This window comes from Penicillium angulare (genome assembly GCF_028827245.1).
Source record: "Penicillium angulare strain IBT 27051 chromosome Unknown utg000008l_segment0_segment0, whole genome shotgun sequence".
NCBI classification, from domain to species: Eukaryota; Fungi; Ascomycota; class Eurotiomycetes; order Eurotiales; family Aspergillaceae; genus Penicillium; species Penicillium angulare.
Window position 1 is genome coordinate 420,266 of NW_026623167.1, and position 27,123 is coordinate 447,388.

At 46.7% G+C, this 27,123-nt stretch overlaps 11 protein-coding genes across 11 annotated transcripts; 7 read left to right on the plus strand and 4 right to left on the minus strand.

Annotated features, from left to right (window-relative positions):
- Nucleotides 1-283: 283 nt before the first annotated feature.
- On the minus strand, nt 284-554 carry N7478_010876 (uncharacterized protein; the record flags this gene model as incomplete). Its single annotated transcript, XM_056927090.1, has 2 exons — nt 284-366; nt 419-554. 2 exons carry the CDS (start codon nt 552-554, stop codon nt 284-286), a joined length of 219 nt encoding a protein of 72 aa, XP_056774138.1.
- A 911-nt stretch (nt 555-1,465) lies between these two features.
- Nucleotides 1,466-3,548, plus strand: N7478_010877 (uncharacterized protein; the record flags this gene model as incomplete). Its single annotated transcript, XM_056927091.1, has 2 exons — nt 1,466-1,675; nt 1,743-3,548. 2 exons carry the CDS (start codon nt 1,466-1,468, stop codon nt 3,546-3,548), a joined length of 2,016 nt encoding a protein of 671 aa, XP_056774139.1.
- Nucleotides 3,549-6,058: 2,510 nt separating this feature from the next.
- Nucleotides 6,059-8,061, plus strand: N7478_010878 (uncharacterized protein; the record flags this gene model as incomplete). The annotated part of the gene is made up of 3 exons (XM_056927092.1): nt 6,059-7,076; nt 7,132-7,589; nt 7,639-8,061. 3 exons carry the CDS (start codon nt 6,059-6,061, stop codon nt 8,059-8,061), a joined length of 1,899 nt encoding a protein of 632 aa, XP_056774140.1.
- A 1,021-nt stretch (nt 8,062-9,082) lies between these two features.
- N7478_010879 (uncharacterized protein) lies at nt 9,083-9,489 on the minus strand (the record flags this gene model as incomplete). The annotated part of the gene is made up of 2 exons (XM_056927093.1): nt 9,083-9,354; nt 9,417-9,489. 2 exons carry the CDS (start codon nt 9,487-9,489, stop codon nt 9,083-9,085), a joined length of 345 nt encoding a protein of 114 aa, XP_056774141.1.
- Nucleotides 9,490-10,167: 678 nt separating this feature from the next.
- Nucleotides 10,168-10,696, plus strand: N7478_010880 (uncharacterized protein; the record flags this gene model as incomplete). Its single annotated transcript, XM_056927094.1, has 2 exons — nt 10,168-10,242; nt 10,280-10,696. The coding sequence occupies 2 exons, from the start codon at nt 10,168-10,170 to the stop codon at nt 10,694-10,696; spliced, it is 492 nt and encodes a 163-aa protein (XP_056774142.1).
- A 440-nt stretch (nt 10,697-11,136) lies between these two features.
- On the plus strand, nt 11,137-12,267 carry trm44 (tRNA (uracil) methyltransferase; the record flags this gene model as incomplete). The annotated part of the gene is made up of 1 exon (XM_056927095.1): nt 11,137-12,267. One exon carries the CDS (start codon nt 11,137-11,139, stop codon nt 12,265-12,267), a length of 1,131 nt encoding a protein of 376 aa, XP_056774143.1.
- Nucleotides 12,268-12,527: 260 nt separating this feature from the next.
- Nucleotides 12,528-14,119, plus strand: N7478_010882 (glycoside hydrolase family 27 protein; the record flags this gene model as incomplete). The annotated part of the gene is made up of 4 exons (XM_056927096.1): nt 12,528-12,611; nt 12,672-12,995; nt 13,046-13,415; nt 13,482-14,119. The coding sequence occupies 4 exons, from the start codon at nt 12,528-12,530 to the stop codon at nt 14,117-14,119; spliced, it is 1,416 nt and encodes a 471-aa protein (XP_056774144.1).
- Nucleotides 14,120-14,460: 341 nt separating this feature from the next.
- Nucleotides 14,461-16,271, minus strand: N7478_010883 (CorA family magnesium transporter; the record flags this gene model as incomplete). The annotated part of the gene is made up of 3 exons (XM_056927097.1): nt 14,461-14,983; nt 15,041-15,675; nt 15,735-16,271. 3 exons carry the CDS (start codon nt 16,269-16,271, stop codon nt 14,461-14,463), a joined length of 1,695 nt encoding a protein of 564 aa, XP_056774145.1.
- A 1,536-nt stretch (nt 16,272-17,807) lies between these two features.
- On the plus strand, nt 17,808-19,806 carry N7478_010884 (purple acid phosphatase family protein; the record flags this gene model as incomplete). Its single annotated transcript, XM_056927098.1, has 3 exons — nt 17,808-18,157; nt 18,241-18,930; nt 18,990-19,806. 3 exons carry the CDS (start codon nt 17,808-17,810, stop codon nt 19,804-19,806), a joined length of 1,857 nt encoding a protein of 618 aa, XP_056774146.1.
- A 737-nt stretch (nt 19,807-20,543) lies between these two features.
- N7478_010885 (uncharacterized protein) lies at nt 20,544-20,975 on the plus strand (the record flags this gene model as incomplete). The annotated part of the gene is made up of 1 exon (XM_056927099.1): nt 20,544-20,975. The coding sequence occupies one exon, from the start codon at nt 20,544-20,546 to the stop codon at nt 20,973-20,975; it is 432 nt and encodes a 143-aa protein (XP_056774147.1).
- A 1,111-nt stretch (nt 20,976-22,086) lies between these two features.
- On the minus strand, nt 22,087-25,331 carry N7478_010886 (uncharacterized protein; the record flags this gene model as incomplete). The annotated part of the gene is made up of 13 exons (XM_056927100.1): nt 22,087-22,313; nt 22,523-22,614; nt 22,668-23,002; nt 23,065-23,123; nt 23,173-23,257; nt 23,330-23,690; nt 23,749-23,775; nt 23,826-23,998; nt 24,058-24,233; nt 24,291-24,346; nt 24,401-24,900; nt 24,962-25,014; nt 25,070-25,331. 13 exons carry the CDS (start codon nt 25,329-25,331, stop codon nt 22,087-22,089), a joined length of 2,406 nt encoding a protein of 801 aa, XP_056774148.1.
- Nucleotides 25,332-27,123: the final 1,792 nt, after the last annotated feature.

Sequence of the window (27,123 nt, forward strand, 5' to 3'; positions counted from 1 at the left end):
TGACCGTACATATGGCATACAATGGACCATTCAAATATTTTAATGAATTTTATGGATTAAATTACACAAAAGATATAGACACTGTTATTTCCTTAGATGCTCGAAAATTATGACAAGCATGCCAGGTGCCTATGGACACTAGAAAGTACTAGACGAAGCGAAACATGATGTATAGATCAGAAGCATGGAGGCGAGAAGCCCATAGGAGAACTTAAAACATTCAGATAAACTGGTACAGACATAAGGTAGAGGTACTAAAAAATCGTAGTCGAAGCCATCTAGGCTAATCTTTCTTGGACTTGCTTAGTTCATTGAGCTCTTTCATCCGAGCTTGGATCTCTTCCGATGAAGCCTTAGGCGGCATTTCTGAGTATATTTGTTAGTTATTTGAGTTGCACACTATCATCTGTTGACTTACCATCAGGAATTACAGGCCCCTTCGAAATATGATCGAAAGCCGAGGCTTTTGGCTTTTCAGCGTCCGGTTTCTGCTGAGGCTCATTGTTTCCCTTAGTAGCTGTAGGGAACTCCGCGGCATCAGGAATGACAGGCATGTTGCAGTCGACGAAAGACGATTGTTAGATGCGATCAAATTAAATATAATAGGGAAGAATTCAGGGTGAAGTGTCACAGGGTGTTACAAGGAGAGAAAGTCGTTCCAAGGTTTTCATGTTGATAACGTACCGTTTTATAGATCCCTGTGCAATGACGTCGGCGGTCGGTTAAGAGGCTTGTTCTCACACAGAGGCAAAGTTAACTTGGAAAAAAAGCTGCCTAGACTTGTATGAAGACTATAGAACAGTACGTATGCATATTTGGATGTAAAGTATGATAGGGGTTAATAGTTAAGAATTCAAAAGGGTATTGAAGACTCAGTCCTAATATTATATGGCATTAGCTGACTGAGGCTGGGGCTCTTGGGGCGGATTTCGGTGTCCACTATGTCCACCTGTCCACAACATGGCATGCTCGAGCCTAGACAGACTGCGATGTAGGGAATTTCACCACCTAAACAGGTTAGTTATTCTATAATGTAAAAAGAAAAGAGCAGGGCCAACCATAAAGATTATTAGATTGTCGCGTGTGCGGCTCCTTGCGTAGTACTTGAAGGATACCACGTGCTTGGCAAGAGATACGCGCCAGCATCAAGTACCGCCCGTGTACTCCGCCCCCCCCGCCAACCTAACCTCTTTGCACACTCATTCCTTTCTCCTCTTACAAGGCAACCGCCGGTCGGCTCCTTTCCAATTCCTCACTCTCGCCCATACCCAGACTACTGCTTAATCGCTTTAGTCTTCTCCTATCCGAATACATCTCCTCCCGTTCCCCTATACCTACCACTCGCTGAGGTTGGGGCCATTCTTGCCAACCTACCGCACCATCCGGCTGCCATGCGCTTTCGCCTATACTAAGCACTGCGACTTATACCTCCTCCATTCCTCACTAATCGCCACATCAAATTACCATGCCTAGTCTCACTAGGGCTGATAAGTCCTCTGTCAAGAGACATATCCCCGAAAATGTGCACCATCACCACAAGAGAGCTGTCGCGCAGCTTTTGGTCGCCTACCCGGACCCTGGACAATGGACCAAAACTGGCTTACAAGGAGTGATTGTTCTCTGTGAAGATGAAAAGATTGGACATTGCTTCTGGCTCAAGATGGTGGATATATCGGTTCGTGACTGAAACCCTGGAAGTTATCTGAGTGAGTTGAGAGACTAACCTGATGCTTTGCTTACAGCCCTCCGGCAAAGGTGGTGTGATCTGGGACTTGGAACTCGAAGAGCATTTTGATTATATAAAAGAGAGAAGCTTTTTCCATTCGTTTGTACACGACGGAGTTCTATATGGGCTATTATTCGCCGATGAGAGCGAGGGCGATGACTTCATTCAAGGAATCCAGAACCGCGAGAAGAAGGCGAACAAGAAGACCAAGGCGAACCCATTCAAGGATTTCAAATCGTCCAACCCATCATCGACACCTGCCTATTCGCTTCCGTCCCACTCAATGCCTCTACAGCAACTCCCGAGCCAGTCGTTACCTACTCCATCGCCTAGTGTATCCGACGAGGAATTTATATTCGACCCGAAGGATCCAAAATGGAAGTGGCTTGTGGATTTGCTTTTCACAATGGGAATTACAGAAGACCAGATCGCCGACAATACGGACTTCATCAAGGAATACATCAAGCAAAGCGGGGGCGCCGAGCAAGCCTCTCAACAATCTGCCTCGATTCCGGATCAGCAGAAACCAAGAGTCGCTCCCCCTCCCCCTCCCCCGGTTGACGATCAATCTAAGCCGAGGGCAGCTCCTCCCCCACCTCCTCCTGCGGCACCGCCAGGTCCTAAGCTCAATCCTCTTAGCCCTCAGGATACCGGAAGCAGCTCTGGAAGCCGACGGGGTCCTCCACCACCACCTCCAGCTCGGAAGACCCGCAACGATGCTGTGGAGGAACCACCTTCGTCGCCGTCTCCTCCGCGTGAGCCATCACCACCGCCGCAACCGACACGGAGGTTCCATGCGCCACCTCCAATTGCAGATGCAGGTAAGTTTGCTGTGCCGGAAGGTCCTGCAGAGCGCAGAAGACCGCGAGCAATTTCGAACACCAATGGCCCACCACCACCTCCGCGACCTCCAAAGACACCAATGGAAGATAGCCAGCCCCAGAGCCGATTCGGAGTTCCTCCTCCATTTGCAGGCGATCGCAAGGTCTCAGCACCACCGGCACCTCCAAGTCGCAGCCCTGTTCCTGGTGGCCCACCGCCTCCTCCACCTCGCGCAGACGGTGCGCCTCAACTTCCTCCCAAAGTCCCGCACACTATCAGTCCTCCTGGACCACCGCCTCCTCCCCCTTCAAGAGGACCTGTCTCTCCTCCACCGCCACCGGCTCCTCGACCTGTGCCTGCTCTATCTACACCTGCGGCACCCCCGCCGCCTCCACCTCGAGGCCCAGCTTCTCCTCCACCCCTCCCACCTGGCCGGTCTGTACCTTCAATACCGCCTCCACCTCCACCTACAAGCGGAGGACCCCCGCCTCCTCCAGCGCGCTCCACCCCTGTTCCTCCACCTCCCCCTCCACCTACCCTTGGCGCTCCTGGGCCTCCTCCACCGCCTCCTCCTCCTCCACCTGGACCAGGCTCTGCAGCGCCTGGTGCACCACCACCTCCCCCTCCACCTGGGCGTTCAGGGCCAGCTGTTCCTCCGCCACCCCCTCCACCCCCTGGAGGTGCTCCAGGAGGTCCTCCGCCTCCGCCTGCTCCATCTGGTGGAGCGCCGCCGCCATTGCCAAACGTTGGTGGAGGTGGCCGAGACGATCTTCTGGCCTCTATCCGAGCTTCCGGCGGAGGAGGTCTGCGGAAAGTCAAGGACTCAGACAAGAAGGACAGAAGTAGTGCGAATGTACCTGGAGGTGCTGCCGAATCATCTGCGGGAGCCTCTAGCTCCGGTGCTCCACAGGGCGGCCTGGCTGGTGCCCTACAGGATGCTTTGAAGAAACGGAAACAGAAAGTTAGCGGAAGCGGTGAGTACTCTTATATCAACCCTTGAAAGAATGATCTTTATGCTAATGATGTTCCTAGATGATGAGAAGGAGGATGACGACGACTGGTAAACTGTTGATCTTTTTTTGCATGGGATTGGCCTTCTTTATCTATGATACCTATGCGTCCCTCGGTGCATTCATATTCCCAACATTCAGCATCTGCTTCCTTATGATTGATCTTGCATGGTGACTCAAAAGTTCGGATTCGAGCGTTGATATGGGGACACAGTTTTATGCGTTGTATATACCTTCTAGTTCGAGGTTGCTTCGAATAGATTCATGATATGATAAGTTCCAGTCTTATTCTCGATGCATATGAGCAAGGAATTTAGTAGACATGTTTCCCTTCCGCCGGGCGTTTAGTCGTATTGAAGAAAATCATGATTGGGGCTATACTAATCCATAAGAGATTTTGGTTAAGGTAAATCCTCATCTATAAAAGATTATACTAATCCATAAAAGGTTATGGCTGAGGTAAACTAATTTATAAAAAATGATATTCCAGGTTCATTAAGCCATAAAAACTACAGTTAGGGTAAACTAATCTATAATAAATTGTGGTTGAGGTAAACGTTTACCCACAAGAAATTATACCAATCCACAGAATTGTTAATATAGTAATTAGTCAAAGAAGGTTATTGTCAGAGCTGCCTTTCTTAAAGTAAAAGATGTCCTTAATTCCAAAGGTCGTTAAATCTACCGCCATACCTCCTGCTGATGACGCTCAACCAGACACAGCACAAGATCAAAATAAAACCGACAATACACACCACTGAGTTCACAGGAAGTAAGGATAGACAGGCAAGCATTAGACTCGAAAGCGAGGATGCTTGGATGAAGACTTGTGCAAATACGTCGCGCATGGCACGGAAGGCAACGGGAAGCGCGACGCGGAGTATAAGACCGAGCAGGAATAACGAAGCTGCAATTTTGAAGGATATCGTAAATACGCGGCGGCTCTTCAGGGCGGTCGCTCTCGACTTGCCAGTATAATAGAATAGCGTGCAGATATCTATACCCTCGTCCCAAAGCGGAAACGGGGTGCCACCTAGATTGCAGTCACTTCATTCACTTTACCTGTTTACCTTATAAGAAGGGGTTATACATATGGTTGCAAGGAAATTGTGACTTTAAGTGGCTACTTCCTCGGTTAAGCTACTGCCTTACCAGCCTGGATACAGAAGCGTGAGGCCGCCGGGGCTTTTACTGTGTATATCTACTTCTTCTCTCCTTGTTTTCTTTCTTATATTATGGTCTTGAATTTATATACTATGTAGTCAACCAAAGATCACTGGCTTACCCGAGTGAAGAGGGGTGGTTTTTTTTTCAGATTTTTATCTATTTTATTATCTCCTTGAGCCTAATTCCCTCGATGTAAGTAGTTTATAGCCTTGGTGCTACCTAAACTATCTAATAATTTTACTTATTAGCTCTAAACCAACTATGGCTTACCTGCGAAGACCCCGCCGTACTTATGGCTAAGTATGGCGAATTTCTATATGGTGATTCGAAAGGAGACCGCCGAGTTGTTTTAGACAATGCAATTCTCCCTGCGATGTTGGATCCGGCAACATTCGAGTTTGCCCCCGACAAGATCTCTTGGAAAGATATCTAAGTACCTTCCGCGAGCAAGCCAACGAAGCAGACAGGCTTGAAGAACATCTTATTTCATTCATTTTTGGTCATGGGAAACCAAGATTTTCTGTGGATGTTGCCGAGTCTTCGTTGCAATTGCAGGATTGATTCCCTCTCCTACCGCCCCGACCGAACTATCATCCCCGACTTCCTCGTCAAGCTTCTCATCGCGAATTCCGCTACCCGCTCTAAAGGCGAAAGTACAAGAAACAGTGAAAGCCAGAAGTACAGGTTACAGTCGAGTCTCTACACTCGTAGCCCTTTTCGAGGATAATAATACTGGAGCCCAGGAAAATAACTGCAAACTTGAAACTACTCTGAAGGACATTCTTAGAATAGATACCACGACATTCAAAATCCCTCAGACTAGTGTAATTCCCCGCTGGGACCTGTCTCAACAAGTACAACTAATCAGCAACTATCACGCCCCAACCCCTAGTATTCAGACTCTGTTCATATTTGCCTTCATTGGTCATAGAACGCTCGGCGGTTCCCAACACCGAGTCCAAATACAGTCATAAACCACCGCCTCAGCTTCAAAACCAAATAACTGTAGTATAGCTACTTGGAGGAGGTCGGGCATGTTTGCATATTTAGACGTTTGCTTAGTTTGACCCACTCACGGATACAGACCAACCAGATGATTGGCGAAGTAGTATGCGCGCGGAGGTGATGATGATAGTGGGGTCTGTGAGTAATGTATTATGGTTTGCACTTCCAGACTAATCCCGATTAGACCCACATCTTACTGGATTAGGACTAGTCTTATTATAGCATGAGTGTATTTCTTCTCTCTGGATACTATCGATACTCTTCCTCACACTACCTACTCCACTTACTGATCGTTAACATCTTTCATCTAGAGTTCAGAATTTTCAGGATGTCAGAAGCGAGTTCATTGTCTCGCAGTCGAGCGACGGCCCACTCGATGGGCTTTGTGTCTTCCTCCCAATCAACACAACCAACTTCGGTCTCCCTCTTCACCTCGGAAACACAAATAGACTCGCGTGGCTTTGTTCAATCCCCATTCCGGGCAGGTGGGCCTGCTCTATGTTCTCTCCCTGCAGTTATAGATTGGTCAATCCCGAACATTCACAATTACCGTCACCAACTTCGCGCTCGAGTGAGTCCTATCTTGAAAGAATTCAATATCAGTGATGAACTCGTCACTGTGACTGGTAGAAGATCAGAGGTTCGAAGTGGGCCCGAACCTATACTAACAGTTCTGGTGGTCATACCACATGACCCCAACCCTCAATCATCACAATGGCGCAAAGCAGCAATTAAAATACACCATGTCTTAAGCCCAGAGTTCCCAAGCATTTCGGTGGAGATCATTGATGATAAAATGATGCGTCGCCCCCACTGTTTCCCTATTCCTCCAGGCCACTCCATCATCCCTAAGTGGAAGAGAATCTGTAGCAAGATTCTGAACGAGTCAGACTACCAAGAGTGGACCGGCATCTCACTTTGGCGCTATGGAGTCGAGGATTTACCTACCCAAAATCGTATGACGGTCATTGTGGGTCTTTTAGAGTCGACTGTGGGTCTTTTCAGTACTTTTGCGAAGCAGATCAAGGGAATCCTAGCTTTGGAGAATGAGGAAGATATTGATGTGCTCTTTATCAAGAACGAGCGCTTTCTTCTCACATATGAGGCTCAGGCTGAGGTCCAGATTGGTTCTCCATTAGAGCTAGGAATGTGTCGCAATCGTCTTTTACTCCCAGGAGTAAGTATCGGGATTCAAAACAGCACTGCCGGTACCTGGACACTGGGAGGAATTGTACAGCTGAAACGCCAAGGCATCGAGTATCATTTTGCTCTGACTTGTTTTCATTGTGTGTACCCGCCCCCATACCATCGTTCAATCCTCACGAACACCAAAGGGGCAGCTCAAGGTAAGATTAATTTCCTCCCTCTCACGGGTACTATATTAATAAATTGGGTCTATAGCCCTTACAAATTGGGAATATCAACATATCGCTCCAAATGATCATATGGCAAAGAAAATTCTTCGAATCGAACAACCTTCGACCTTCGACCTAAAAAACACTATTGCTCATCTAGATGAGAGTATTGGGTGCGAAAAGAATCCCGAGTTTCTCCGCGTGGATGAAAAAAGCAAGGCGATTGAGCAAGGAGTTGATGACTTCGTCACTCCTAATGAGGACAGAAGGTATCGAAAGACGTTGGACAGAATTCAGACCTTGGAAAGTCAAAGGGCTGTCTTCGAAAAGATCCTTGCTGAAGAGTCCCACGGACTCGGTCATGTCTTTTCCGGCAGTGGTGCTAATAGCACTATTACCGAGGATGGGGTGACTCGAATTTCTGACTGGGCCTTGATCAATGTAAATCTTGAGCGCTTAGCCGACGGGAAGACCGACGAGAATACGTTCATTGAATTGAACAAGGTAAGTTGACAGTGTCCATTCGAGACCCGATAACTAATTCTCCTTATAGCCCTTCAATTACAACAAAGAATCCCCTCCACCCCGCGACTTTGTGCCCCTTCCATCAGGGAAGAAGATAATCTCCGAGGACCGCCTAGTCAAATTCGGCCGATCAAGCAAGGGGACAACTGGGAAATATAACGGGGTTGAAGATTTACACATTGTGCGGGTTAAGGACCAGACCCAACGAAGGGGCTTCCGAATAGTGATAACCTATGAGCATTCTGTCAGCTCATTGAAATCCCCATTTACCGGGCCATTTGCTATGCCTGGAGATTCGGGGTCCTTTGTCTGCACGCTGCAGGGTGAGGTTGTAGGTATGTTGATCTTGGGAAACGAGCGTTTGGGGACTTTTTCATTCTCCTCTATGTCGAACATTTTTCGGGATATCAAGGAAAAGACGGGTGCAGATGAAGTCTGTCTCCCAGAATGATACCGACCCAGAACAACACTCAGTGACCAAATATTGATACCCCTTGATTGCCTGCGTTCGATGCGTGCTTCTATTCCAAATTCTTTCATGCAATTGCGTTCCATTCTATCCCAAGTTTTTATGCAGTGGCGTTTCACACAGCATCACCTCGCTATCTTTTGTTATTCATCCGAAACCATACTAAACAAGCGCCCGAAAGAAAATATTTGCACGCGTTTGAGGGTGATAGCCTAGTCAGAATATCAAGAGCGTCTTCACATTTCTTGTTTCACGTAACAGACTATCTAGTGAAGGGAAGGAAATTAGGTGATAATATGACCAACGAACAAGGAGAGTCCGTGATTACGCCTAAGTTCCCGTCTTCCATACTCCTCACATACACTTCCAATCTCAATAAGACAGACCTTAGAGAGATAGGGTCATATTAAGAAAGAGAGCTCTAGAAGATATTGGTTGTATGCAAATGGAACAGGTGGACTCAGCAACTATATCCAGGTGTTCCGCCCGGCGCCAAATGACACACGGTGGTACACTATAGAATTCACTCGAACGTATTTAATCATTGTCCATGGCCATCTACAAAAAGAACAGGATGTGGAGAGAAGAACAAAAGTTGGGGGAAGGTTCGGTATTCAATTATACTGAGAGCGGGAGGCCTCAGGCCCAGTGAGTAAATGTCAGCAAACGCTTGGAATTTGAGTAACAATAGATCCCGATACATACAGGAAACCAGCGAAAGTGTCCCCCTCGAAGAGTGTAATCTCTAGATGGCCTTGCCCAGAGCAGCTTTCGCAACTGAGAAGAAGCACCCAAACCTGACTCAGTCTGCGGCCAATTGAGGATATAATACAAGAGCTAATCTTAGGATTAAGAATAAGAGTAACAACCCAAGGGGAAGAGTCCACAACGCAAGGAGCTCCTACACCCGATAGTCATCCCAGACAGTTCGAGCAAGTTCTCTCATGTCTTCCGGAGAGACCTCAATGTCACTTTCTCGGGGGCAATCTATCCTGCGGTTGAATTAGTCTTCAACCGAGATTCGGATAGGGTAGTTATTATCGACTACTAAACGGTCCGTAGTCTTCGTTATCCAAACTACCCCCTTACGGCAAATTCTGCCTCGGTGATCTCGATGCCATTGTTCGACGCGAATATTCGATTGCTGAATACGGACTGTGAGGCAAGCATTCGCATTGCCGTGTATCGGGCTGAACCAAAATCTAACGTCCGACTGTAGCTTCTTGTCGGCCCTCGACTGCTCATCTACATCGCATGCTCGTGTTGCTGTCTCTCCTATAGAACTTTATTGTTAGTTTCGGGATTATTATATTTGGTTGTATTGTCTTAACACTAACCGGCTCCAGCGATATCCTCTTCATCTCCTGTGTGGTACGAGAACAGCGCCTTGAGGTATTCTCGTAGCCACATGTCGAATGTCGCTTAAAGCTCAATCGAAGTAGATAGTTAGTTATGAAGTGGGATAAGTCATGTCACAGTGCTTCAAGGATGAGCCACGCATACGTGTGATGGCTTGGGATGAAAATGAATGATGCCAGGTGGGATGGAGAGTTGGAAGGGGAGAGAAACGAGTACTGCAAGAACCTTAATTCCTCAATCTTCCTCTCACTACCTTCTTTCAATATTACCTACCTGTGTATATCATATTCTTTACATATCCATTTTGTATATTCACTTTGTATATCCTTTATATATACTATCTTGATGGAATTACTGACATGCACTAGTCATGTACGTAGGGCAGAAAAATTGAAGAAAGAAGATAGCTGTATTCTGAGTTCGGAATGGTGTTGATGGAGGGAGATTATTCCTTCCAACCCTGTGGCTATCTAACTGGGCGAATGGCGGGCAGATTGCACCGCCGGTCTACCGCCGCCGCGGATGGGTGAATTCATCATATCTATACACCGAACCATCACTATATACCGGACTATTACTATGACATGGGTTTGAGCCCTGAAAGGAGAGAGAGAGAACTATATTGTCGCGACATTTACCAAAATTCAAGAATCACTTCGAACCCGATCCGAGCCCCCCACAGATCCCACCGCGCAACATGAAGACCGCTATCTGCACTGTAAGCTCTACATGGATAGAAAGACAATTGGAAAGAAGGCTAATAAGGCCAGCACGTCCCAAGACTCAACATTGGCGACATTTTGGGTTAGTATTTTGGACCCAGTTTACTAATTCGCGCCAGAGTCAGCATCTGACTACAAAGCTCTTCAAACTTAACGCTATGGAGGCACGACGTGAACTTCGTCTTCGCAATGACCGTGTTTGGAACCCGGATGGGTTTAACAACTACTTGGACGCCGATGTCGCCCACGTGGAGGGAGCTCTTGGATTCGTTGTTGCAAAGGAAGCAGCTCATGCATGCTCCCATTGTGATCGTGGTATACGCCTATTCCCAATCTGCATGATTATCCCTGGGTCTCCCAACGTCACGGCTTGTATGGGCTGCCATGCTGCGAAGAAAGGTCAACAATGCGATTATTATATTGCCGGACCTGAGACCCAAGCCAACCCAGAGGTCGATGTATTTAACCTGCTGGAGGGAAAATTGAATGAGCTCGCAAAGACTATCAACGACATGCTTAATTACCTAAGTGACTAGTCCTGCGAAATTGAGATATTCAATTCGCCGTTTTTAGGAATCTACTTTTTTCGTCACTCATGATGAGCTTTTTCTACATATGACTTGCCGTATCCTTTTTGTAGATTGCTGAGGAGAATGATAAAATACGTTTAAGTGAAATCTATAGTATACCACCGTACTATCAAGCATCAAGCAAAATACCTGGATATACTTGCTGAGTCCACCTGTTGTCTACGTCAATGGGGTTTTACCCCGCTGGGCGCTATTGCCCCTCGTAGATACCGAGATAGCAGATAAGAAATGCTCATCTTATCGTCGCGGTCAGAACTGTTCGCTCATAAAAGTGATCATAAAAAAATCACCGGCTGAGAATTTGCTCTATTGTCACCATTGATGCCATTGATGTCCTTTGATCTACGAGGCTCATGTCAAATACCACTCAAAAAGTCAGTCGAGCCATGGCTGAGAGCTCCAACAACAACAACGTCATACCCCGCCATTTGACTGAACACACATATTCCCGTTTGAAAGACCAATATGCACCGAACCTTTATGACAAGTGGCTTGACAAAACCGAACCATCGAAACATGTCCTCGATGACATCATCGTTGCTGCATTATTGATTGAGCTGTGGCGTAACATGTATGGGGTAGTACCAGCATCGGAAGTTACGGACGAGACGAGGGATTCCTCTCAATTTCCTGGATTCGTCGACATTGCATGTGGGAATGGCGTGGTTGTGTACGTGCTTCTTATGGAAGGCTACTCAGGCTATGGACTGGATGCGCGTCGACGCGAAACCTGGACTATCTTTCCAAAATCGGTACAGGAGAAACTGAAGGAAAGGATTTGCATCCCAAAGCCATTCTTGGACGCTACGAACACTGGGGAAATCGGCGCAGATATTCACACTGGAGATTTCCCGCCAGAAACCTTCATAATATCCAATCGTGCTGACGAAATGACCGTTTGGACTCCATTGATGGCGGCCCTTTCTTGTCTTGCTTCCCCGTTACCTTTCCTTGCCATACCGTGTTGTTCACATTCACTATCTGGGACCAGCTATCGATACCCGGCGCCAGCAAACAATATCCAATCGAAGGGCCACGGCACACATTTAAATACAACGCAGTCTCACGATGACATTGTGGAGCAAGCCCCGCAGCCTGCATCGGGTGACCTTAGGGCCTTGAGATTAGCGAAGGATAAAGAAAAGAACGCAAATGGAAGATGGGACTCAATGTATGGTTCACTCACCGCAAAAGCCATGAGTATCGCCGAAGAGATTGGATTCGAAGTCGAGGTCTTTCTCCTTCCACTTTCAACTACACGCAATATGGGGGTAGTGGGGGGTCGGCAATTAGCAGCACAACAATGGAAAACAAGGGCCAAACAAAGAAATTTGGCCCCCGCATCGGTGGATCATCATCACAACAACAGCAAGACAGCCGAGCTGATTCAGAAAATCACGGAAATTACCCAGCGGGAATGCTCCAGAGACGGCGGCATTCAGAATGCCGCTCGGGCCTGGATTGAACGCGCACAGAGTCTTAACAGTGGACAATCGAGTGGAAACCAAGCACACTGATGATTCGAAGAGAATACCCACAATAAAGCTTGAGATTTTTGAAAAAGCTTACCTGAACGCAAAACAACGGACTAATTTCGGGCATTCAAGCTTCTTCGTCACGGAAAGGGACGTCACTTACTCCACTCCCGGCATTCCGTCGGGTAAATAGATTCGAGGAACGCGGGGTATACTCCGTACAAACATGGCTATCTAAGAATGCCACTTTGACTGGGTCATCCCTGCTGGCGTGCTCTTTTCTGACTCCCAATTTTGCCAATATGCGCGTCGCTCCTCTCTTTCTCACCGTCGGCCTGGCAGCTGCGCTAGAAAATGGTCTTGCGCAAACGCCCCAGTTAGGATGGGTATGGAATTTACGATCTCCGTCATCATGCATTCAAACTTTAAACTAATCCGAGGAGTAGAACACCTGGAACTCGTTTGCTTGCAGCATGAATGAGACTGTAATCTTACAGGCTGCCGAGAAAATTGTTTCGTTGGGCTTTCGAGATCTCGGCTATCAATATGTTGTCATGGATGACTGCTGGTCAGCAGGTCGCAATTCCTCTGGCTATCTGATCCCGGATCCAGAGAAGTTTCCAAATGGCGTCGCAGATGTAGCAAAAAAAGTTCATGCTATGGGTCTGAAGCTTGGTATTTATTCTAGTGCTGGTACGTTGACCTGTGCGAGGTACTCTGGTTCCTTGGGATACGAGGAGAAAGATGCAGCTCTGTGGGCCAGCTGGGGTGTAAGTCATTCATGTCTACCTTCTTTGATTGGGTCCTAATGGCTGAACAGATTGATTACCTCAAATATGATAACTGCTACAATCAAGGCGAAGAGGGAACCCCCAAACTGTCTTACGACCGTTATAATGCTATGGGCAAAGCTCTGAATGCCACCGGTCGGCCAATCCTATACTCCCTCTGCAACTGGGGTGTTGATGGACCGTGGAACTTTGCACCTACGATCGCGAACTCTTGGAGAACAAGCGGCGATCTTATCAATGTCTGGGATCGGGAGAATGTCAACTGTCCTTGCTCTGAACTATTAGGTCTAGATTGCAAAACCCCTGGTTATCAGTGCTCGGTCATGAATGTGCTTAACAAGGCTTCTTATTACCCATCGAAGTCGTTCGCAGGTGCATGGAACGATCTAGATATGCTCGGTCAGTACTTTATTATTATCACTTTCTTGTGTACCTTTAAACTAATTTTAGTCTTCGAATGAACAGAGGTCGGAAACGGCGGACTAACAGACGACGAAGCTATCGCCCATTTCAGTCTATGGGCAGCTCTCAAGTCGCCCCTCCTCATGACAAACGTAATGACAAGCATCGACGCACAAACCCTTTCAATCTTACAAAACACTGCTGTCCTGGCAGTCTCCCAAGACCCTGAATCATCGTCCGCTGTACGTATCTGGCGCCACTACGTTGATGGCGGCGAGATCCAGCTTTTTAGCGGCTCATTGAGTGGTGGCGATCAGCTAGTATTGCTCCTGAACAGCTCACCGAAAGCGAGAGAGATGAATGCAACCCTCGCTGATATTTTCTGGTCCGATGGACCTGGTGGTACCGCGTCTGAGATTCAGAGTAGCTGGCATGTGTATGATCTCTGGGCTAACCGGATGAGCAACGCAACAGCAAATTCGATTATCGATGGCGCTAGCAATATGACGAGGCCCATCAACATGACTGCGCTTGGTGGTTCTGAGAGCGTCTATAAGAAGGTGCCGCTGCCAGCATCTAAAGCGCTCATGGGCTCTAAGGTTGGCACCGCTAAGGCCAATGGCAGGGTAACCGCTCGTGTGCAGCCGCATGGTGTTGCTTTACTACGTTTGAGGGAGGTCAGTACGAAAGATGAGCTGTGAGAGCTGTGAGAAAAATCGGTCTGGTTTGGATGTCCACCGGAATGGAGATGTGTGATAATGAGTCAAGTTATTGTCAATTTCGCTCTGATCTATACAGAAACCTTTCACACCGAGCATTGAGTGAAAGTTTGGAGAGAAGAGTAGCAATAATGTACAGAGTCGCCAGGAAAATAAATGATGATCCCCTTTCAACACCGTTTTTATGAGATGGAGATCCTAGCCCGAAATAAACACAAACGCCATGCATCCTAAAAAAAAGCCAACCAGATATATCTTGAAAGTGTAGGAGATTATTTATGTTGCCCAGAAGTCCCTTAACAATCCTGTCTATAGGAAGTTTCTTACGAGTTTTGTTGAGCTGCCTTTTTGCGTTCAGCATTCAACGCGTTCTCAAATGCAGGAGATGAGTTTCGTGATGCCGATGCAGTAGCACTCTTAGATGCAGATGCACCAGCATGGTCTCGAAGTCTTTTGATACGCTCGGATCGTGCTTCGCCAGGAAGACTACCCCAGACAGGCTCGATAGAGTCTGCCCGCCAGTTGGAACGCTGACCACCAATCATTCCATGTCTGGTTGTCAATGGTGTTAATGAGGCACCTCCCGCGCCAGACTCGCCCCACATACGAACGCGCTGGAGCTTGCGTAGTTTAGCAAGTCCGTATACACTGCACATGGCAGTTATGCCGAAGCAGATCACAGAGACACCGCCGAAGCCTAAGTCGGACTCTTCGATAAAGTTTTTCAAGTTCATTCCGTAGAGTGCGGAGAACAGAGTTCCTGCTGCGAGCGCAAGTGTGCCGATGCTGAATTTGAGATCTAGGAGCATCAGGGAGTTACGATTGGCGTCGAGGATTGCTTTGACTCTGTTCCTTGGCGTTAACAAACATAATATCATATACATTGATCTTGAAATGACTTACACTTCCTCTGTGTTTCGGATATTGGTGACCAAGTTACCGCTAGACTGGACGATTTCGTCACAGACTTTATGGTATGACTCGAGGAGCATCTCAACTTCTTGATGATCATCCTCATCTCGCTCTTTGCCAGTTGACCTTTCAGTCAAATACATGGCAGCCAAATCATCATCCGCCTCAAGAAGATCATCAATAGCATCTCTCACCAACCGAGCCTTTTGTTCAAAAGTACCGAGCTTCTTAGAGTATATGAGGAGGTGTCGAAGCTTATCGCGGTCGATATCCTCTTCAAGGGCCCGGAGTACTCGTACAACAGGGTCCCGGACACCATTAAACTCCTCCTCCAGACCGGCAGTCACACTAATAAGGACAGCCTCGAGAGCGCGAAATTCGTAGGGCAAAGATTGTCCAGGCGCGATCTGCGACGCTTTCTGCCGAAGTTTGCCTTCAAGATCATATATGAAGAGCGACTGCATGTATGAGTCGGTCGATCCGTACGCGTCGAAAACAAGTACCCGGTCGGCTTTTATAAGAACTCGTAGGTGTAGAAGATTAATTAAAATGGCGCTCGGTCGGATAAGGATATGAGGAAGGGTGGAAGAGTCGATCTTGCGCAAGTCTCGGGGCAGGAGGCCGTACTAGAGTGCCCAAATGTCAGTACACCAGTGCGAAGAGAGGTAGAAGTTATTACACAAACCTTTGCGATGAGCTCCGACTTGCGGAACTCCCCGTTCACCAACGTGACGTCCCCATTGTTATCGAATTCCGTACATCGCAACCGTAGCTCGTTCGACGCCTTTGCTGATAATCCACGCCCAATATTAAACATCCCCTCCGTCCCATCATCCATCAAACTAGGTCCTAAATTTCGAGCTTCACTGCACTCGGCATTTTTGTTTCGTCTCAGATCAAAAAATCGTTTAAGGAGTGATTTGCGGGCCGTGGAGGCAGGTCGGGTAAATCTGATCTGCCCCGAGCAGCGCGACGCTGTCTCAGCGTTAGGCCTTGAGGTCAAGACCAAGGGTGTTCGGTCGGGTTTGGCGGGACATTGTGACTTGGCTGGGCGAGTCCAGGAGGAGGATTTTCGTGGCGATCCTGTTGCGAAGGGTTCAAGCCTGGAAGCTCTTGATCTCGAAGCGGCGCATGCTGATAAGCCGCTTGCAAGGCCAGACTGTGTTTGTAAGAATTTCAGAAGGCAGGATGATGGAGCAGGTGGCTTCATCAAGGGAAGCATTTCTCTGTCGGTGTTGGAAGACGTTGAGCAAGTCCGACGATCTTGATCTCAGCGCGCAGGAAAAAGCCGCAAAGCCAAAACGCCCGCATGTCGGAATAGAGTTGTTCCGATACCGAAGTATACAATAGTAACAGCACTTGAGACTGGGTATACTGACGCTTTGATGAGCCATAACGAGAGTTCAGGGTCTGATATGGGTTCTATATGAAGTTAAATTACTCATTTGATTGTGCGCTACGAAGAACAGAAACATTGAATGATGATTCCGTCCTACTGATGATTATATTCAATCAAATACTACCCAACAACAATGGATTGTAAGAACCAAAGGAAAGGACAGCACGCTATACCGTAAACTAAAAGAAGCAGTAGGAGACCAGGCATAAAGCCGATTAACAAACCATACATTTTTGAACCAACAAAGTGGTCAACCTTAGTCGAAATTCTTTTTTCTCGGGGCCATACATAATACAGTGTGTCCCATATAAAGAAAGCGAAAGAGGGTGAAGCAAATAAAGTATACTTCAAGTGATGCTGACGTAGGAAAAAAGTATTCTCCGATGACTTGAAAACTACTAAGAGATATTTACTTGCTCTTCTGGGGAATGGACCGCCAGTTTGTACATATATCCTCTCTACATTCCTGTATGATATAGAGCACTTTTTTGCTTCAATCATACTCGCTCTAGTAATATGGCAGTATAAAATGCAGTGGGTGATTTAAATGACACTAAGTTATATGCATTTACTGGATACATCAATATAAAGCTAATGTAAGGATAAACTGAGCGCCTTTGGCAGGGTGGATCTGATTACTGGTTATGATGCCAAGATCCAGTTAAAGCACTTTCATATGAGATTAATAGTACTGATAAGCAGAATAAAATGTCCACATGTGCATCAATGCACAGTGCGACTAAACGGCGGACTCCGTAGGTGTATGAATATGCCGCGAATCGGATCCCCCAAGTACCTTATCAGCAAGCACTTGAGCCAATCATTAAGCAGCGTGGCCCCCATGTGGTTCAAATGTTTCGGTTCCGGGGAGGCGTTCCAGACACGGCTTGGGGGGGGGGGGTTACAGGGACACCCGGATCCACCCACACCAACAACAACAATACCTAGCATGCTTGTTATGCGTCGCGTTTACTTATAAGCGAGGGATCCAAAATCGCATTTCAGACAAGTCAATCTGGATAATTATACATGCACTGTCTTATCCGCTTCCTCAAATTCTAGCATCAAGATACATCCCACATTAAATTTGTGGTCATACCAGCAACCCGTGCCTATATCCAGATCTACTTAACCGAGCTCCACTACATTGCGGGCCAAGACTAGTTTAATCAACCAAAGGCCAATCGCCCATTCTTCCAATCGCACGTGTGGATGCTAAGCTCCCGTACCTTGCTTATCCATGCTCAACACCAACAAGCGAAGCGAATGCGACCCCGCCAGAATGCGCGCAGATAAAAGGCAGAAACGTTGGCTGTTGTTCTGGCCGGATTCTGGATCACAGCTTCAATTCTCTCCAAAATGAAGGCTACTACTGCTTCCGTCTTGTTGGCGCTATCTGCTGCCGTTAGTGGTCGGCCGACGGTTGATAACCGATTCCCTTATAAGGGTCCTGCTGTTCCTGTTGGCGATTGGGTTGATCCCACGATTAATGGGAATGGGAAGGGCTTTACGCGTCTTGTCGAGCCGCCCGCTGTTAAGCCTGCGTCGGCGCATGCCACTAATAATGTCAATGTTATTTCGCTGTCTTACATTCCGGACGGTATTCATATTCATTATCAGACGCCTTTTGGGTTGGGGAAGTCGCCTTTTGTTAAGTGGGGTACTAGTCCTGAGCGATTGATCAATATTGCTCGGGGATTCAGTCATACGTGAGCTATTCTGATTCTCGAATTGAAAATGAAAATATGTCGGCGCCGAAATTTTTATGCTAATTAAATTGATGGAATACCAGTTATGACCGAACTCCTTCATGCTCCCAGATCAAAGCTGTCACCCAGTGCAGTCAATTCTTCCATGAAGTGTCCCTTCCTCACCTTGAGTCCGGTAAAACATACTACTACCAAATCCCCGCCGCGAATGGCACGACTGAGTCCGATGTCCTGAGCTTCACAACCGCTCGCAAAGCTGGTGACGCTACAGAATTCACCGTGGCTATCCTGAACGATATGGGCTACACTAATGCCCAGGGTACACACAAGTACCTAAGCCAAGCAGCCAACGAGGCCGCTTTTGCCTGGCACGGTGGTGACATCAGTTACGCAGATGACTGGTCCTCCGGTATTATGGCCTGTGAGGACTCTTGGCCAGTCTGCTATAACGGCACTAGCAGCTCGCTCCCTGGCGGTGTCATCACGAGCGAATACAAGAAGCCTTTGCCTAAGGGCGAGATCGCGAACCAGGGTGGACCCCAAGGTGGAGATATGAGTAGCATTTACGAGTCGAACTGGGATCTCTGGCAGCAGTGGATGGGCGATATTACCAAGAAGATTCCCTACATGGTTTTGCCTGGAAACCACGAGGCGTCGTGTGGTGAATTCGATGGTCCTAATAATGTCTTGACGGCTTATTTGAACGAAAACGAGCCAAACAGTACCTGGCCTACTGATAATCTTACCTACTATAGTTGTCCGCCATCGCAAAGGTAATATTCCTTCTAACGTCTGTGAAAGAAGCGAAGCAAGACTAACTGACACTTTCTAGAAACTTCACGGCCTATCAGCACCGCTTCCGTATGCCAGGTGCTGAATCTGGAGGCGTCAGCAACTTCTGGTACTCCTTCGACTACGGTCTCGCGCACTTCGTCTCGATGGATGGCGAGACAGACTACGCCAACAGCCCAGAGTGGTCCTTCGCCGAAGACGTAACCGGCGATGAGAAACTTCCCACAGAATCCGAAACATTCATCACAGACAGTGGTCCCTTCGGCGCTGTGCACGGCAGCATCAAAGACACAAAGTCCTACGAACAATATAACTGGCTGAAAGAGGATCTTTCCAAAATCGATCGCAAGAAGACACCATGGGTCATCGTCATGAGCCACAGACCAATGTACAGCTCTGCATACTCGTCCTACCAGAAGGATATTCGGGAGGCGTTTGAGTCTCTTTTCCTGGAACATGGTGTCGATGCTTATCTTTCTGGTCATATTCATTGGTATGAACGGTTGTGGCCTATTGGTAAGAATGGAACTGTTGATTCGGGGTCTGTGGTTAACAATAACACTTATCGTGTTAATCCCGGAACTTCGATGACGCATATCATCAATGGAATGGCGGGAAATATTGAGAGTCATAGTGAGTTTAGTGATGGGGAGGGTCTGACGAATCTTACGGCTGTCTTGAACACGAAGCATTATGGTTTCAGCAAGATGACTGTTGTTAATGCTACGGCTTTGAAGTGGGAGTATGTCAAGGGGGATGATGGGTCGACTGGGGATCTGCTTTGGTTGGTTAAGCCGGAGACTTCAAAGGGGAAGAATCCTGTTGGTGGAAAGAAGCCGAGGGCTGTTGTTTATTAGGTGATTCTCAATATTTCCCAAGTGCTTTATGGAGGCCTTTTTGTATAGATGATCATGTTTCCGATCACCCAAGTAACCATTGTCGGAGCAAAATGAGTTGTATGTATTACGAATGTGACTTTTACATGAGAAATAGATTTTTCAAGTCCCCTTGCGACACAGAAGATTCTACACGGATCTGGCCTCAATAAGCCTGCAGCTTGTGCGCCTTCCCTTCAAGAGGATGAAAAGCTCCTCCTGCTGAGTTATTTACCAGGCTAGTAGGTAGTGTTCGGGAATAATCCTGTGTCACTATGTTTCCAAGTGCTCATGGCCGATGGAATGCAGCGTCTTTAGAGACCTGCTATATCGATATGAAGACCATATCTTTCAATTTCAGTGAGACCGCATAGCTATAGATTATTAACTTCAGGAAAGTGACCTATACATCCATCTCAGTATACCGGGTGCTAAATATTTGGCTCAACAACAAAGTTTTCATACTCGTTGTCTGATTGGTCCCACTCCAACGAACTATATGGCACTCCACGGGAAATTGAACCGCATACATGTCATAACCACGCATAAACAACCCCAAAATCAGGCATAGACAAAAGCCGAAAACCAAAGCTTCCGCTGGTTCCGGGTTGTTCTATATATTGTTGCCATGACTCTTTCTTGCCAGCTAGAATTTCCATCCCAAGCGCTTCAAGGGAACATCAAGCCCCTAGCGAAACCAAAGCACCCAAAATTCCACGATGAAATTCTTCAACCTCTCTATCAGCACACTTCCAGTGCTGATATATGCCGTCACCGTCTCTGGCACCCCTGCAGCAAATCCATCAGTTGCCCTCCTGACAAATACTGCAGTGCAACTTGAAGCCACTCCCAGTTCCCGTGCCGGCGCCAGTGCCTGGGACTTTCGCCTCTACAAGAACCACAAGTGCAGCGGCTCTGCAAAGAATTTTACTGGTTCTGGATCGACAGATTGTCGCTCAGATATTCATGGCAGTGTTTTGGGATTCATCAGAGTAGATGTTGACCCTAGCTGCGACATCATGCTATACAAAGACAGCAAATGTTCGAAAGGGGATAGTATCGGGTCTATCTCTTACGACACGGCGGATACGTGCACTGCGTCGAGGAAGAAAAAGAAGATTAAGAGCTTTAGAGTGACCTGTCTCGGATGATATGACTTGAAACTGGTGTATTACTCTGCGTGCGATTCAATCTCCATCCAGTAACTGAAACAAAACCAAAAAGAATTATCTTTACCTGTCTGTGGTGAAAGTCAATCTATAGTATTCATTTTATAAGATCTTTGAATGAAATAATTCTGAAGGATATCATCTTTATCAATATTTATCTAAGAAAAGGAAAGCAGTTAAAACCTTTCGTGTTTTGTACAATGCTAACTGCATAATTTGAAATCCTTATAACTCGAGTTTAACGAGGTAGGCTTCAAGTTCATGTATGCTGGCTGTGTCATTGTCCGTTCAAGTTCGTCTAAGGTTAGTTCTTCGATGTGGATTATAATCTCGGTCGGAGATCAGACCTAGAGAATGTGGGTAGAAGAAGGAAAAAAGCTAATAATTATTATTGTAGTGGCAGCTAGTGGTAGCCATGTAGCTGTGAGTTGGCTGTTTGAGGCACTGCAGCTATGTAATTCCGAAGTTGGATATAGACACTAGCATGCCAGAAATAGGTTCAAGTTAGACTTGGAAACCTAAACGTTTCCTTTGACGTACAATATTGATTTTGATGGGTTTTATATTGTTGCTTGATCATCTCTCTGTGGCTGTGATATGATGCGACTCCCCGATGTGATGGCATTGCGTGCCACAGCAGTCGATCCAGCGCTGTGCGGTTTGATATTCAACTTGATCTGTGAGAGGCTTCCCACGAGAGGCGTCATCCCAGATGATTTCTTCAATCTACTGACGCATACACCGAAGCCAGCAACGGTTGTTGGCCCACGACCCCACATCTAAACAAGTTCCGTGTGTGAGCACCACTGAGCAATTTATTGCAATTAAGTCCTCCAAATTCAACTATCTAGTAGTAGTGAGAAACGTGGCTGTTTTTAAGCATATAAAGAGAGCAACCGATGCTGCACAAGTGCGTCTACCAGCAATAAAGGAATACTATGTATCGGGAATTAATTGCTTTTTACAGCTGAGAGACTGCTCAGAAAGGTACTATTCGAAAGACAGTCCGACAGGCATTTGGAACAAAGATGAATTCAAATTTCAACTAGACAAGATATATCACCACGCATCCCTATACAAGGAATTTCAAGGTTTAACTTGAAATGGAGTTAATTTCGACACGCTGCAAGATTTGTTGAACCCTCTCAAGAACCTCTTGTGTATTCCCGACTTCTGATTCCAGCTGATTGGATATTTCAGGCCTCTGCTCGGCCTCTGTAGTCTCTCCGTCTTCTGCAATAACCGCATACAAGTCTCTGATAATCCCATCAACTTGTTCCTTGAGTGTTTTGTTTAGTTCAGCGAAACCCTTCTTTACGGCTGTAGTATAAATCGATCTTGCAAGGTTGCCGTATTCCCTGAATAGCCGTGGGTCCGAGATGTGCCTATGCATGATAGCCTTTCTTCTAGCGTGACTTCCATTACCTAATCCAAGATTGCCGTCAGTATAAAGTAATTTGGTATGTGAATAGATTGCTGAAATAATAAAGGATTATTCCGAGGGATAGGTGCTTGATAAGTTTATTTACCTCCTTCCCGATTGCATTCCACATAGGCAGGGCGCATAAGGTCACCAATAAAAGAGCTCGCATGACCGCCGACCATGTCATTCGAAGTAATCCTAGTTTTTATTTTTAGATATTTAACATCCAGAGAAGGGAATGTGATACGTACTCGGTGCTTCGGATAATTTGATTCAAACAACCTTCGATTTCATGCCCAATGTTCTGCTCGCGAGATTCCAAGCTGATAAGAAGATTTCCAATGGACTGCGGAGCGTATTGTTCGTTATACTCGAGTAGATTTGATAGCCTTTGGAATATCTCTTCAATTGTGTCCTCAGAATTGTCACTTTGAGACTGTAACCAATCTTTTATCATATTCCACTGCGGTATTAGTTGGCTCCGCGGGCGAGATATCAATTCGTCGTTCCAGCTACGATCTCTCTGTGCTTTTGTAGAATATGTCCCGCTCTGCCGGCAGTAAGCGGCATATGTTGAGTGGTGCCACTGGACCTCAAGTCAGTGAAACTTTCAAGCATGTGGAGTAAAGTGGTTTCAAATTTCCTCACCGTTGCCCATTCTTGGCTAACTTGGACAGCTTGATTCGTCCAGGGGACTTGAGAATCACCTAAGATCATATTAGAGGCATTCGATAAAAGAAGGGATGAAAGACTCACGGGCATATGTCACGATGCCTTGAGTAAATACATCGATCAGGTCACGCCGAAGCTTGTAAACATAACCACCGCGTAAAAGAAGGTCCTGTCCGCCGTTAGACATTTATGACAAAGAGCCTCATAGAATGGCTACTTGCGAACGAATAAAGTACTATACCCGACGAAGAACCGACTCAGCTTCTTCTAAAGCTTCACGGAGTACAGGAGCTGTTTCAGAGGAAACGGCATCAACTCCAGCCAATATCCATTGGCGTAGAGAACCTAGATGTGCTGGAACTTGGTGTCTCAGATAAGCAGATACTGCTCGTAGTTGGGCTTTGGCAGGGACCAATTGGCAATGTTCCCGTAGCCTGCGGATCCCACTAAGGGCAATATAGGACTCTGCTAGACGGGGCTCATCGTCACGGTGATCTGAATATAACTTGTTACTGACGCAAAATGTTCCCATGCCAGCATACTTTTCTTGGAGCTTAGCAGTCACTTTCCTGTTCCGAAAATCTATAAGATATTTCGTTCGCCTAGATGTGTCAGTTAAAATTCCCAGGTACTAGAAGGATATGAAATAAGCAGACTTACTCAAACTCGAGATCTTCGATTTTAGTCCTACGAGCTTGTCAGCCAAGGCAATAATATCTAACAAGAAACGAACTCACAGCAACTCGGTGTATTCGAACGTGCACTCCACTCTTTCCTTGGCACTGCCCTTTCGCATGTTCAATTTCATGCATCTGAGCCGATCTTTAGATTTGCGAATTCTTTCGTTCATCGTACGAACGTGTGGGGCAGAATCCTCCTTGCCACGGGCTTCTTCCTCCGGATTAACCTCCTGTAGAGGGACGTCATTCATTAGCCATGTCCTTATAATTCCAAGACTGGTCAAAGTACCTCAGATCTCGTACAGACTATATGCTTTGGCTTGTTTGGGCATCTGTTTTTGATATCAACGATTGAAGTGTCACTCTCAGCTCGGATGATGCCTGTAAGAATGAAAACCTCGTCACAAAAGTGCGAGAGGTACTTTTCTGTCGCCCTGACTCTCGCATAGTTTGAATCCCGGAACCCTGTAAATAGTAAATATTGTGCTTCATATAGTCCACTATATTCTGCATAAATCTCACCTGGCAGGTCCGTCACCACTAGGCCTGTTCGCAAAATAGGCGACTTGAGGTAAACCCTAACGAGATCTTAGATGGGCAGACTCACAAAAGGAAATAAGACAATACTTTACCTTATCAACTTGATAAAAGGCCATAGAACAGGGTCTCCGTTTTCATGAGACTCAGCTGACAGGTGATCAAGATAATCCTTGCATGCTTGAAGACTGCCTGTGGACACCTTGGAAACGAGCCCCTGTCCGTCACCAGATCTGCCAGCGACGGCAGTATTTGCCCATTTTTGCAATTTGTTAATAATTGCCTCCCAAGCTGCACTGCCTTCCCCTAAGAGGAACTCCTGGGTTAGTTCGTGTTGGTCATGAAAAATGGAATCGAGGGCCGTCCAGGCGTTGTCAGCTTCGACTTCGCATTTTGCTCTCTCCTCGGCGGAAGTTATTTCTTGATTTAGAGATTCACAATAGTAAACTCGAAAGCTTCTTAAAAGCTCTTCCAGCAATTCTCTAATATCATCCGAGGCCATAAAATGGACTTCAATGGTATACGCATGGAGATCATTGTCATTCGCGCTTCGAAACTCGGTGACCATGGAGGTACAAGCCGACCCACCCCCACCCTGTTATGGAATACTATTAGTATTCAATACAATAATATTGCCAGTACCCTCAGCATCTTACCGAGCGGGCCAAATTTGGCTCATCGAGGAGGGAATTTATGAGGGAGCTTTTGCCTAGTACGATATCAGAGACCGTCACGTATAGGCTTCGGAAAGGGGAGCAACATACCAACACCAGAGTCTCCAATGAATCCAACAATACGTGTTTCGGGGTATCGGAAGGTGCTGAGGTCTTTTGTCTCGCGGTATAGAGTGTTGAAGTGTGACTTTGAGTCATGAGCCAAATCAGACTCCCCCATTATGCTCGCAATATTGCTAAGAGAGTCTTTCACTTCAGCAAGACCACGTTGAAGGCTCTGGTCATAAATCGGTGCTTTAGGAAGCGACTCTTGCCGGACACTATAGCTATCTTCCTCACGAAAAGACCTCATTGTGTCTGTCTCGAGGTTGGATTTCCTTGATGTGGACCCAGCCATTGTTGGTCCATCAGTACCGACAGGGGAATCGGTGCTGGCAGTAGAAGTAGCCTTGTTAGGATGACCACTCACTGTAGACAGATTGACGCTGGGCGTGTTAACAGATGGGGGAGCGACAGAAGGGGTATTGAAAGACGGTGCGCTTATAGAGGGCACATTGCGAAATATGCCATCGATGATAGAAGCATTAGTAGAATAACTTGAGATGGAGCCAGTGTTGGGTGTTTTTGCTCCAGGGGACCCGCCAAAAGTTACGGTCGACGTTAATACTGTGGAACTGCTTCTTCTGGAGTGCCTGGGAGAAAAACGAGCAACTTTTCGTCTGCTTTCAGGGCTTGGAGTAGATGTATGAAGGTCTGCGTAAGTGGAAGCCTTATTATCTGGAGTCAATGTTTGACTCAATGACTTAGAAAACAAACTGTGGTTTTTGGAGTCTTTTGGGAGAGATAAATCTTGAAAGATGCTGCGTGGCTCCGAGTTTGTAGACTGACATGTGGATACAGGTTGAACTCTTTGAGCTGAAGGAAAGAGCCCTCCACCCTGAGTTTTGTCTGTAGAAGCGGCGGAGTTTGGACATACTCCTCCAGATAATAAACCTCCTGGCTGCACAATAGTTGGAAGTGCAGGTTGAGAAGCAGGTGCTGCTCGAGATTTTTGACTTGGAGAAAATAGTAGCCTTTCACCCAACGATCTATCCTCGGAAGCGGAACATCCTGCAAAAATTTCCCCTGAAAAAACAGCTCCTGGCTTTGGATTATTTGGAGGTGCAGGTTGGGATGTAGATGCTGGTCGAGGCTTTTGACCTAGAGATAAGAGCCTCTCGCCCCGAGAGCTGTCTGAAGTAGTAGAGCTTGAAGATATTTCTTTGGAAAAGAGACCTTCTGATTGTAGATGGGTAGATACCGCTCTGGGCCTTCGAGCTAGAGGAATCATCCCTTCACCCTGAGAATTCTCTGTAGAAGCCGTAGAACTTGAAAAGAGACCTCCTGGTTGTAGAACAGTTGGAAGTGTAGGCTGAGATGCAGATGCCGCTCGTGGTCTTTGACTTAAAGAAAATAGTCCTTCGCCCAAGGACTTTTCTGTAGAAGTGGAACGGTTTGTAAAGGTCCCACCTGAAAAGAGACCTCCTGGTTGAAGAATTGCTGGAAGTGCAGGTTCAAATGAAGATTGCCGCCGATGTCTTTGGGCCTGATCGATTTCATTATCGTTGCTGTTATTGGTAGAGGCAGATCTACCATGAGAAGGAGGATTTTGAAAAAGACCCCCTGGCGCAACGGGCACTGGCTGTGCCAAATACGGTGTAGACTTTCGTTGAGTTCTTTCGGTCGGATCAGCGGGCCGTTCACTGCTGTTTTCCGTAGGAGCAGACGAGCCTTGACCGTTCAAATTTTGGAAAAGGCTTCTTCTGAAAGTGGGGATTGGCGGGATTGGCTCAGAAAGTTCAGCCTTTGGTAATGGTTGAGGCCCTCCTGTGAGGTCAAACGGATTTTCATGAGTGTTGCCCGTAGAAGTAGGATTCAACCTTGAATGTGATTGAGGGAGATCACCTTCCACGAAGTTGAAGTTGAATCTAGTTTCTCGCATATTTTACGAATTTCATATGTCGAGACTCAATAAAAAGTTTCCTCTGGGTCTAAGTGAAGAAGAAAGTGAACTGAGGCTCGACTAAAAGAAGGCTCGCTGCGTGGGCTATTATATTTCCAGCCTCAAGTCTGGTGGACACTTCAATATGGGTCTACATTTCTAG